Source organism: Ambystoma mexicanum, chromosome 11, assembly GCF_040938575.1.
Source record: "Ambystoma mexicanum isolate Mex_15411 chromosome 11, UKY_AmexF1_1, whole genome shotgun sequence".
NCBI lineage: Eukaryota > Metazoa > Chordata > Amphibia > Caudata > Ambystomatidae > Ambystoma > Ambystoma mexicanum.
The window spans coordinates 1,271,420,383-1,271,433,686 of record NC_090934.1 but is presented as its reverse complement, the minus strand read 5'-3'; the positions used below and the strand labels follow the sequence as shown (position 1 = coordinate 1,271,433,686).

Here is a 13,304-nt window from a genome sequence, read left to right as displayed (position 1 = left end):
TTTACCCTACGCAAGTTTGGTATCTTCCTCTGGGCACGTCTTTCGACCAGCGCTTTTAACGTACCTTTGTAAGTGTCGCCAGATTCCCACATTCTGGAAGTGGCTTCATCCTCAATAGGGTGATAGCAGAAATCTAGCATGCTACCAGCCAATGCCATTCTTACAGGTGGTGTCCAAACTATTTGGTATGATTCTCCATACTAGATCACTGAATTAATCAAATGCTAATTTGTCACCTGTGAAATTTGGTTTCTGCAAAGCTATTGGCACCACGGAGCAGGCATTGAATGTGTTACTCTCGATTAGTAGACGGTGCTACTCATGATTAGTAAGTATTTGATGGGCTACAAAGCTCCAATCTATCTTTTACTCATGGACCTGTTCTACCCTTTTTGGCAGATGCCTTCTTTGGCATTTTTAATGGAGTTGGGAGTAATGCAGGAGTTAATCAAAATCTTGAGGGAGAGTTATGTTGATCTAAAAGTGTCAGTAAGATTTGGGGTAGGTGGGAAACTATTGTCACCAATTCCAACAGAGATATCTGTTAGGGGTGCTTTTTGCCCACTCACCCAATGTTCTTCAGACACTAAATAATAGGTGTACGCAGTTTATGTCATGATTAAGAAACATGTTTGTCAAAATAGGCAAATCGCAATTGATGGGAGTGGGAGCTAGAATAATGTCAGCCCAACCATTATTTTGTAACAAACAGAAGCTAGAATGGTTACGTTTCTATGATTACTTGGGCTGGTCGAACCACATCTACCTACCAGCAAAAGTCAATTCATCTGGCAGCTTATAGGGCAGGTGTTTGTGTCTATGTTAATAACCAACAGTTGACACCAGCAGAATATGCATTCTTGCGTAGACTGCTTTGTAGTTTAATCTTCCACTCCTATAAACACACAAACACTATTCTGAGGCGGGAGGGGTCCTTATCTTTCTGACTATGCTAAACTAAAATGCCTGCTATTTATGGTCTCAATTTGGACAAACCCATGAGCAGTTGACTTGTGGTCTGCTACGGGATCCTTAGAACATTAATGTTGCCCATCATGTTATCGGCTGAAAATATGGAAGATCTGAATTGACTACACCTCCCCACCTGATGCTTGAATCCTGATGCTTTTGTTGCCAGCTTGACACAGACGTTTAATTCTCTTTTTCATGACTATTATGACTGCCAATGAGAAGAAAATGATGTATCAAAGCCATTGATCTTTGTGAATTTACCGTTCCAAACTCGGGCCGCTCCTGAATATTATGTCTGCATTCATGTTCTTTCTTGGCTAAATTTTAATTTAATTTGTTGTCTGTCATGAAAACTGTAAATTATAAATGGGTGTAATGCTCTTGAGTTGTCTGGTTGTGTTTGTAATCCTGAAATTTGGGAAACAAATCTCCATTTTATGATTTTTTTGCCCAAGATAGAGGGGGTCATGAGGAGTTGGGCTGAGCGGTAAAAATGCAACATTAACGCTATTACCGCTGCATTACCGCTCTGCCCCAATCCTGAATTTGGGCAGAAAGTGGGAGGTTTGCCTCCAGATTTTTGATGGAGGTAAAAATCTCCACGTTCTGCTCATTTGTGGTGCTATTACCACGGCGCAATTTGCACTGCGGTTATAGCTCCCAGCATGCCCCATAGAGTCCTATGGACTCTTACAAAAAAGGGGATTTACAGCCTTCCCGCAACTCAGGATCCGGCACTAATCACGCTGGACCGAGTTGCGGTAACACTATTTGCGTTGGCGGATTTACTGCTGGGATACCGCCAACCTTGTGATAGTGCCCATAGTGCCTTAGGAAAAAGGACCTTCATTCCATTGCTAATGGGGCTCCATTTTACAAACTACACCAACACTTATGTTTTTATCCTTGCTTAGTGAACCCTTTGTGTACATTTTTGGTAAATGCTTTTTCAATTAGAGGTAATGATAAAGCTAATTTTCATATTGTTTTGAATCTAATTGGGACAATTAACAATGTTTGTAAAAATGTTAATATTTGATACTCATGAAGCTGCAATATATTGGAATTGTATGACACTTGTATGGAAAATGTATTTTATCTGAAATAATGTTTTGTGATTTAATTTAACTTTATATTATTTATTTATTTGCTTTTGGTTTTAAAAAAAAAACATCACAAATCATTTAAAAGCAATATCAAACAATTCCATGTATCAAATTTACAAAATACCAAAATACACAATATTTCATATGATAAAGAAATGACATGTACACATAAATGTAAATATTAAAACATTTACAAAATATAAAATTACCAATCTAATAACATGGAGATTTGATTTAACATGATTTGTCTGTCTACAATATGAATTGTGTATTTACTGTGCTACTAAAGTATGGTCGGCACTGTTTATAGGTCTGAAGAAGTGTGAGTTACTATTGTGCCAACAATGTCTATAAGAAACCGGACTATGAAGATAAATAAAATTATATACATTAATGTTATTTGGGGCTCCAAGACTATGGGTGGCCCCTGTAGAATTTTTCCTCGTCCTTGAAGGGGCTTCCACCTTCCTTGCTCAGGCTCCCTAATCCACCAGGACCTATGATTGGACAGATTCTCGAAAGCCAGGTGACTCCCACTGCCTCAGCTTGCCCCAATATTGGTAGGATTAAAGACCATACCCTTTCCCATCTATGCTAAGGGACTTTGCAAGTGCCCTAGTGGGGGCAGTATGCTTGGCCTGGCATCCTTCTTTAGGATGACCATCTCTGAACCTTTCATGAAACTTTATTGCTCGTCCCTCCCCAAGCTCTTCCCTCTCTTTCTTCCTCCTGTCTCTAATCTTCCACTGCCTCCTGATCTGGCCTGTTTCCCTCCTGATCGAACTCCTTGCCACCCTACCTCAACCCTTGACAGGGTCTTACCCTTGGCCCTGTCACACTATCCGCAGCTGAGAATTAGAAGATCTGCAATCCCACCGAAGAACAACCTGCTTAGGCCTTGGAGAAACCAGGGGACCGTCACAAACATCTGGGCAGCAACATATGGATTGTAACGCAATACCTCGCATGGACAGGTTAAGAGGTTGTTCATTTTGAAAACTTCAGAAAGCTGCATGGGGCATTTTGTTTCTCGTTTGGAGGAGAAGGTCAGAGGATACTGAAAAGTCATCTAACAGGTTAAATAGAAGGGTACTTTTACGAGAACTAAAGTAGGCACTTTCTCCTCCATCTTCTTCATTATTTTGATGTGGCTAAAAACAGCAAATTTCCCCATCCCTAACTTTGTCATGTCAAATGTCAACGTCCACGAAGTTTGGAGTTACCCAATAGGTTTTATTCTAGCCAAGATAATGCAGGCAATTGGACTGACTGTTTTTAAAGTCTCCTGACCTTTTAGAATGAGTAGACTCCTTTTGGTCTTGTCCGCAAGCGTCTTGTTGACGGCTTCCAAGATGATGTGGTCCAGCCTCATCACAGCTTTGGGTGAGATATAAAAATCCACTAGAATGAACTGAAAGTAAAGCTGATGTTACTAGAATAGTGATGAACACATTATACTGATTTACAGAACTCTGATTGACCTGATGAGACACACACGCGTCAGCGTAGTCAAACATACCACTTGTAGGCTGCATGCTAACACTTATCTAGATGGGCCAACAGTACTGCTTTCAGTCTACGCAAGCACACACAGTATATGCACGTCCTGGCCAGTGGCGTAACACAAAATGTGGGGGCCCCCCTGCGAGCCATGCTGAGGGGGCCCCCCAACTCGGCAACAAATCACGGGTTGCGCCACACTCTGGGCCGGCCTAGACTGTCACGCTTGCACAATACGCATGAACGTGCTGCCGAAGGGGTATGCCGCACACTGCACTAGGAAAAAGATATAAATATGTGTTTTAATGCAATATACAGCACACTTTCTGAGATAAATTGGCTATAAAGCCAGAGTGTTTGCAATTGTTTTGTAGGGTAACACAATCCAATACATGCAAGTCACCAACAGTGCACAGGAACATTAATGCTTCCAACTGGCTGCACAATGTAGACCAGTGTAAACACGTAATAACATTATAGTACAGAATGCCAGGCTACATTTAGACATACCTGTACTGTTTTCAGCAAAATGCCAGTCAAACCAATAACACTTATCAAGAAGAGAGCACACAATAAAGCATGTGTCTCCATGGCCTCGAACAACACGGCCAAACTCTTTAAAATCTGCAAGGAACTGGTCAATCCTGTTGTGGTCTATACCTCTTCTGTTCCCTCCCATGCCCTCTGTACAGCTCTGGCCTCTCATTTCTCTGCTAAATCTCAGGACATCCTGTCCTCTATGTCCTCTTCCTCTCTCGGCCCATTTTGGCCATCTCTTCTCTCCTCCTCCTTTTTCCTCTTTCTCTCTGACAACACCTGACGAGGTTTCTAGACAAGTCCGATCTATGAAAGTGTCGTCCAAACAGGTGCTCCGCTGCTCCTCCAGAACCATCAAAGCCCATATTGACACCCTCGCTCCAGCCTTGGCCGATTTCTGTAATCACTCTTTCGCCACTGCAATGTTCACCTCTCCCTTTGAGCACTCCCTTGTGCACCCACTCCTCAAGAAGCAGTCTGCTGATCCTACCTGCTGGAAAACTATTGCTCAATCTCCACCTTTCCTGAGCAAACTCTTGGAAAAGCTTGCCATCTCCCAGCTTACTCTCCACACTGAATCTGTTGGTTGTCTTCATGACCATCAGTCTGGCTTCAGAGCTGCCAGAGGCATGGAAACTGCTCTCCTTAACACCTGTGCTGCTCTCTAACCTTGATTCCAGCATTCCTTCTATTCTCATCCTTCATCTTTCCTCTGCTTTCGACAGGGTCAACATCGCCATCCTGATCAATCGACTCTGTGAGAACCTGGGCATCACAGATCAGACCCTAGAGTGACTGACCTACTTCCACTTGGACCGCCACTCCGCTCCCAGGTCGATCGTGGTCCCATTCTCTCCGCCACCTCTCTCTACCTGTGGCATTCCCCAGGGCTCTATCTTCTCACGCTGGTTTTTCAACCTCTACTTGGCCACTTTGGCCTCCCTGATCTCTACATTATCCTCTAACTTTCAGTGTTGTGCGGAGGACTCAGCTTTCCTTCAGGCTCCCCTCATCCTCCTCTCCTCTCTTGCTCATTCCTGACTGTCTATCCACGATTCAGGATTGGTGCGCCTCCAACAATCTCTGCCTTAATGCCAGTAAGACAGAGATCCTTCTCATTGGGACCCTTGCCACTGTGTTTCCTCTCTCACTATAGCAGACCACCTTGGGCCCTCTTCCTTTGCCTTCCTGCGAGGCAGAAAACCTTGGTGTCATCTTCAACGCCACACTCTCTTTCTCTCCTAACATCTCGGACATCACCAAGAAGTCCCACTACCAGCTGCTCCTCCTCAAAGGGACTCTTCCCTTTCTCATTCTCCACCAGAAGCTCACTGTCGCTAAGCTGGACTACTGCAACAGCCACTTTCTCAATCTGTCTTCCTCTAGTCTCCGTCATCTGCAAATAATCCAGAACAGGACTGCAAGACTTAGCCTTGGCCTCAAGCCCTGGTATTGTATTTCTCCAGCCCTGAAATCTCTCCACTGGCTGCAAGTATCAAGTTCAAGAACCTTTGCATTGCCCACAAGGCTTTCTGGGGCCAGTGCCAACACTAAATCCAATGCTCTCTTCCAAAATACCTTCTTTCTCTAACCCTTCACTCAGCTACCTCCAACTCTCTAAGGCTTAGACATTTCTCCAGGCAGAGAGTGGGGGTAGACCTCTCTCCTCTGCTGGTGCCTCCAACTGGAATGGCCTCCCTGCCCCTCTCAAACTTGAGGCGGACAACCTGAAGTTTCGGAAGCAGCTAAAAGCTTTCCTCTTCTCTGCTGCTTTCGCTCTCTCTCCCCCCCTGCTGACCTACCTGACCTACCTGTCTGCTGTACTGACTGGCTGCTTGGCTACCCTCAGAGTCTCTCTGAGTCCAGGCTCTTTCTTGATTTGTCACCCTTGCACTGCCTCCGGGCCTACCATGCACTTAGGGGCTGTAACTGTAACCCTGCAGTCCATTGTTCTCCTTGCACAACCAATAGCTGCTCTGCCCTGGCTGCACTTACTGAGAGCATTGCTGCCCTGTTTTCCCCTCCCCTCTCACTTGAACTTCCCTGCTCCCTTTTCCCTTGCACTTCTCGTTCTCACAATGACACAAGGCCTAGTGAGATCGTTTGTCTTGTCCTCCCTCTATCATCCCTCCCTTGTGTACACTTGTGTACAGGCGCATTATAAATGACTTGAATCACATCATATCATTTTATCACAGATGCCCAGAAAAATATACAATGCCGCAGTAAGAAATGGCTAGACTAGCAGCACCCAAATGCCAATCTAGCCAGGTAATTAAAGTTAGCAGGACTACTTTATCAGAAATGTCCAGTTAAAAGAAAGTCATACCAAACTGAGGAATGACTAGACTGGCTAAATCAAAATGCCTCTCTAGCCACTAATACCACATATCATGCCTGCTTAGCCTGGAAATGGACAACCATTATGATTTATCACACAATCCTGCCCACCCACACATCCACTCTCCCTCCCACCCACCACCCCAACCTCCACAATCAGCTCCTTGGCCCAGAATTACCTCTGCGTCCCTCTTCCTTGTCCCAGAGCTTTCGTATGAGGCTCCTTGCCTCATAGGTAAGTACTGGGATGAGGAACAGTGGGACTAGGAGTGATGAAGATTACAGGTAGCTAAATCAGGCATTACCTCCATGTACCTCTACCTCTTCCCAGTACTTTTGTATGAGGCAGAGTGCCTCAAACACACGTACTGCCTCGTATATAAGTACTGGGACGAGGAAGAATAGGGCTAGGAGTAAGCAAGGCATTAAACACAAGTAGTAGCGCAACACCATTGAGTTGACTGGGCTTCAGCACTACCCCCCTGACATTTTGGGCTATATTGACTCAACTTGGCTAACCTTTAGAGCATTTGCCAGACCGAACAGGACACAGATTTTAAACGGCACCTGGTTTTTGCTGTTAACAAGAACCCAGCAATTACCAACGTAAAGCATTTCACTGTTAGTACCTGCATTCAAATTCCACATTGTTTAGGCGATTGAAATCGTGATGTGGGTTTAATACTTGCATGTCAGGGCAGTGATTGGAAGGGTAGAAAGGGAACAGGAGACTTATAGGAGAGAGTTAACTGCTTGTAACATTGAATCTGCACTAGAATAGTCTCATTAAAATGCGTAAATAATTTGGATGCGCCCACACAAATAAGTTTCCCCCTCCCCACCGCATGTGAAGTTAGCGCCTCTCCCAACATTTGAAGGGTTAGCCCCCCCGAAATGAAGGTTTTCTTGTGCCCCTGTACACAAGCACACACACCATTCACCTTATACACACCCAGTCATCCACACATTTAAGTGTGCACCCTTTCGCCATACACTCACACAGGTAGCCACCTATACATTTATGTGTGCACCCTTTCACCATGCAGGCACACCCCCACAGCCACCCATACATTTAAGTGTGCACCCTTTCACCATACACACACAGGCAGCCGGCTATACATTTGAGTGTGCACCTTTTCACCATAGACTCATACACGCACACCTCATGGAGTTTAGGGGGGGCCCTATTACTTAAAAAAGAAATTGGGGCTCATTACGGGTCCAGCGGTAACCGTGCCGGTGCTACCGGCGGGTTGCCGCCAGACCCATAAAAAATTACTATGGCCTGACTTCCCGGTGCCACCGTGCTATTTCAAGTCCGGCGGTTGGGAAATCAGGTGCCGGTAATTTCGTTAAACCCCAGACTCCACGGGAATGGGGACACAGAAGCACCTGCACCATTGTTAACAGTGCCGGTGCTTCCGTGACAGGTCTGCCTACCGTGGCTGCTGTGCCTGGCAGGGTCAGACCTGTCGGGCACGGCAGCCCCACCAGGCAGACCTGTAATATGCCGGTCCGGAAACAACAGTGCCTGTAAGCTTACCAGCACCGTTGTTTCCGGACCGGCATGGTCAGAATGAGCCCCATTGTTTCTTTTTTAAGTCACTATAACTTCATTAAGAAATTATTTCAGTTAAGGACCGAACCATAATCAAAATAATTTCTCTATGATGGCTGAGTGGCTTCAAAAACAAACAATTTCTTTTTGAAGGCATAGGGTTCCCCACCCCATGACATGGAGGCCTCCAGCCTAGGGTCTTCCATGTCATGGGCTACGGGGGCCCTCAGACTTCAAAAAGAAATGTTCTTTTTGTAGTCACTCTGCCTTCATAAAGAAATTATTTCTGTTACAGAAATGTTCTTTATGAATGCAGAGTGAATTTCAAAAGAACTTTTTTTTTTAGAAATTTTTTTTTTTTTTTTTTTTTTACTGGGGCCCCCCTCCCAGCCATGTGCTGGTGGGGCCCCCCACACCGCGGGCCCCCCCGCACCGCGGGGGCTGCGGAGGCCCCTGTTACGCCAGTGGTCCTGGCCAGCCAAGCTCTATTTAGTCATGTTACCCGTACTTCTAACAGAATAACATGCCTCGTTCTTGCCATGCACGTTATCTACTCGGATCTACGTTAAAAAACGAATACAAAAAGCTCGAATTACAAAATTGCAAAGCCCACTTGTTGGCATTTTGTAATTTGAGCTTTTTGGATTTCGGTTGTCCCCCGCTCGGCATCTAATGTATGAGGGGGACACCCCCATCCATAATACTGAACGAGAGAAATGAGGGACACCCCTGCAACCCCTTGTTCGGTATTATGGGATTCAATCTTTTGTACCAGGCGGAATACACACTAATTGTGCATTTAGTTTTTTTTCCGCAATATTCTGGGGTAAACCCCACCTACATATCCTCCAAACTGATAACTCATGGGGAACCTTTAATTCACTGGAAATGTGGTGCATTCTGGGGTTGCCGCCGGCTGCCCTTCACTGGGAATAGGAAGGATTTGGACCAGTTGACTTGAAGGCTGCTGTGATGCCCATAAATTGCTAGGATTTTGGTTATCCTTGGGATTGACCACTGCGGCTCCCCTACATACAACAACAGGATGTCTACATACAGGGATAGCTGGTCCTCCCAACACGATGGTCACTGGAAACCCTTAATAAGAGGGTCGCCTCTAAGCCAAATCGCCAGGGGGTCATAGCCAGAATGAACAGAGGAAAGGTGAAAGGGGGCAGCCCTAGCACGTGCCCATCTCTAGCGGGAAATGACTAGAAAGCCCTCTGTTGACCCGAGCCACCGCTCAGGGGCACCCATACAACATTTACACCCATGCTAAGAAGGTCGCCCAAAGCACATACGTGACATGTTTTCCCAGACAAAGCCCCAGTAGAATGAGTCAAAGGCTTTCACAAAATCTTTGGTCATCAATGCCAGAGGGCCAGAGATGATATCAGCCCTGTCCAGGGCTTTGTGAAGCCGCCGGATGTTTGAGTTTGTTTATTTGTAGAGCGCAACCCAGCCCGGAGGCACCTGGGGGCTATTCCCGGAGGCATCTGTGTGCTATTCCTACATGTTACAGATCAGTCAGACAGAGATGAATCAATAATAATAATTACATTACATACAGGGATTTACAATGTATACATCAGGCAGATAATACGGAATAGTAGTTGCATGCCCAAAGTTTAAATTGTATGCATAGGACACAGTGGTAAGTAGCAACATAAGTAGACAGGTTATATATCTACAAGTTACAAATATACTGCAGAGATTGGTGGCTTGTCTATTTGTTTAAGCAGACTGGATAGTGTCTTGCTCATGCAGCCACGTTTTTACCCTTTTTTGGAAGATTAGGAATGAGGGTTCCTCTCTCAAGGTGACTGGTAATGCATTCCATGTTTTAGCTGCTAGGACAGGGAAGCTAAACCCTCCTGCGCGCTTTTGTTTAAAGCGTGGAATGGAGATGCAATGTGATTGGGCTGATCTAGTGGGTCGTGAGGATGAATGTCTGGCAATAGAATTGGACAGTTAGATGGGCGCTTTGTTGGCTAAGCGCTTAAGTGTAAGAGACAGTGGGCCTCATTACAAGTCAGCCAGTCCGGAAAGAAGGGTGGCGGTAAATCCGTTCTTTCCGGACCGGCTGATTAAGAGTCCTGCAGGCAGGAGGTGTCATTCCGCCAGGTCTGACCTGGCGGGTTTAACACCACCTGCCTGCAGGCGGACATGGAAACACTGGCACCATTACAGCATGGTGCCAGTGTTTCCACTTCCCCATTCCCATGGGAATGGGGATTACAGAATTCCACCTCAGGAATTACCGGGTCACCGGGGTTGTAATGCCCCGGTGATTCCGGCAATCACAGAGGCGGAATGGTAACATGAGTCCGGTGGTAACCTGCCAGAATTTCCAGGACGGTTACCGCCGGACTCGTAATGAGGCCCAGTGTTTTGAGGTCAATTCTTTGCTTAATGTTAAGCCATTTGATTGTGTGTCTGGTTGCCGAGATTTGTTGGTTCCTAGGAATGTTTAAATGTTTACAGTTAGATGATGTCAAATAAGGGTGGCAAGCCGTGATGAGCTTGCATGTATGTGCTGCGGATGATGCCAGATTGTTAATTTGTCTTCTTAACATGAGTGTAGAATCAAGGTAAATTCCTAGTGTTTTCACCACATTAGCCACTTTAATTGAGTTTTCATCAATATTAAAGGAGTTGCAAGTTGTCCATAATTTCGTTCAAGTTGGCTGAGGACCCTAGTAGAAGCAGCTCATAATTGAGGCAAAGTCTGTGCAATGTCATCCAAGCTTGAATAAAAGGTAAATGTCGTTAAGGGTCTTACTGTCTGCAATGTGATCACCGGTGATAGGTATGAGTATCTGGGTGTCATCCGCGTAATTTGTGTATGTGACACCCAGATAATCAAGTGTCACGATCCATGCCCCTGACCCCCTCAGGTATAACAGCCCCCTGGCAGCATTGGGGCTAAAGCCCTTCACACTGGCCCCAAGGGCCTTAAAACTCCATCAGAAACATACATGGAGTCAGTCCTGGCACCTTTGGCGCCAGGCTCATTATCCAGAATAAAGTAATACCAGTTTTGGACCTTAATACAACATGGAGGACTATTACACAGCTCAGTTATTTAGAACCAAGCCATGTGGTCTAGTGTTTTGGGGGTGGCTGGGCCTGGAACTACTTGGCCTGGAACTACTTTACCTGGGCTATTTAAACCACACCCAAACAGCAGAACACGCTACGCGTAATTTTGCACTCCTGCAGCGTAACGCTCACTCTGTCCAGCTCCTGCTCATCTGCTTCTCTGGAGCAGGATCCTAAAGCCCTAGATCCATAACCTGGAAAAACAAGAACAGCATTAGCGAGCAAGAGCACTTACCTGTGAAGTAACTGGCCTTGAATCCATCCTGCGCTTCGCTTACCTCCCCCATCTCCGGAGTTTGCCGCAACTTGCAAAGGTAAAGAAACAAGTACAGCATTAATAATAATTCTTACCTGGACAAGCAGCCAGTCCTGGCAGCACCCTGTGCTTCTCTTACCTCGCCCATCTCCGGGTTTCACCGCAACCTGCAAGGGAGAAGGAACAAGGTCAGCATTAACAAAGCACTTACCTGGGCAAGCAGCGCTTCGATCGCTCATCACTCCGGAACATCACTGCAACCTGTATAAAGAAGAGAAGAGAACACAGGTTAGCAATTAACACCAATAAACAGTGCAGCGCTCCACACATCAATAACTCACCGTGGTCTTCACCATCGGCACGGCAACTCTGAGAATGCAACCATCCCTGTGAAAACAAAAGAGACATTGTTAGGGAACAGCGTAGTGGAGCAAGACGCCAACAAGACAGAGAAAACAGAGAGAAAGAAAGAGACAGAATAAAGGCGGAAAAGATATAACTCACCTGGAAGACAGCAAACAGAGTCGGAGTCACAGCCGGTCTGGACCCAACATAAGGGCACACGGACCAGTGAAGCAATTAGGTCCACGGAACACCCGCACCAACCACGCGCCTCTGCACAGAGACGCAGGGCGGAGAGTTCAACGCACAAAAACCTAAGGTGAGCAATAACCCCAAGGGAGGGGATTTGGACCAGACGGAGGTGGGAGTCCACCCATCACAGAACCAGTATCTTAACCTGCCATTCTCCTGTTATAGGCGCTACCCAACATCTGGCACATAACCAAGCAGAGTGGGGTCCGGGATAGTGCTTAGACCTCCATCCAGTATCGTGTGGCACCCCCGTGGATACCAGCTGAGCGTGACAGAAAGAAAGCCTCAATTAAAACATCCACCTGGGTGTCATGGAAACATCAGAGACTGACAACTAGCCCAGTTACTGGGATAATTACGGGCTGATGTGCACTCCGTCCAGCAAGAAACCCCCGCCCTTAGCAGGGAGTTGATTGTCACCAAGGACCACACCGATGAATTAGCCAGACAATTGCTCCAAACACAGGCTGGGTAGGCTCCTTTGACAGGAAGTATTCCGTCGGTTCCAGCCACATCTGTCAATCCACTGCAGGTGGTCCTCCCTGGGGCAGTTCCTTTGGCCCCACTGGAACGTTTTACGGGTGACCCAAGAAAATATGCAGTATTCATGAACCAGTGCCGCCTCCATTTTCTTTGTAGACCCGGAGCCTTTCCTAACGATCAGTCACGGGTTGCCTTAATTCTGTCATATCTGAGTGGCAGTACCGCGGATTGGTCCATACTGTTAGTAAGCCAGGATGACCCACTCCTGCAGGATTTCAGGGGGTTTCACCAGGAGATGGAGAAGCTGGTCGCCCGACATACCCAGGGCCAAGCTCTGGATAACGAACTTCTGTCCCTCCGCCAAGGCAGCCAAGATTTGTTAAGATATATCGCCACTTTTAATAGACTTGTCGTTGAAACTGGGTGGCCTGAGGAGAAACAAACAGCGTTATTCCATCGAGGATTATGGGGGGGAATTGAAAAACGTCCTAGCTCAGGTGGTAAACCCGCCAAAAGACTGTGCAGAGTTCATCAACCTAGTGGTGCAGCTAGACCACAGGCTGCAAGATCGAAGGACAGATCGAACCAGAACGGAGAATCGGACTGTGTATGTACGCTCAAAGGAGAAGAGTCCGCGTTCATCAGAAAACACTTCGGAACCCATGCAAATTGGTGGGGTACGGAGCCCATTAACCAAGGCCGAAAGAGACAAAAGGAGACAACAGCAATTATGCCTGTACCACGGGAAATCAGGTCACTTTCTCAGAGAATGTCCCTTAAAAACCCCTAGGAGAACAGTGGAGCTACAGATAAAGAATGAGGAGAACAACAGTCGGAAAAGTTCCAGGCCCGGCAA

General features: G+C 46.3%; 1 protein-coding gene across 8 annotated transcripts in view; it reads right to left on the bottom strand.

The window, feature by feature from the left end:
- Nucleotides 1-13,304, bottom strand: part of LOC138504316 (stimulated by retinoic acid gene 6 protein-like) — a 432,147-nt gene that overhangs the window by 53,762 nt on the left and 365,081 nt on the right. For all 8 annotated transcript variants that reach the window (XM_069624734.1, XM_069624732.1, XM_069624731.1 and 5 more), the window contains one exon: nt 3,369-3,489. In XM_069624734.1, the coding sequence (XP_069480835.1) occupies nt 3,369-3,489 (121 nt within the window). The remainder of the gene's footprint in view (nt 1-3,368; nt 3,490-13,304) is intronic.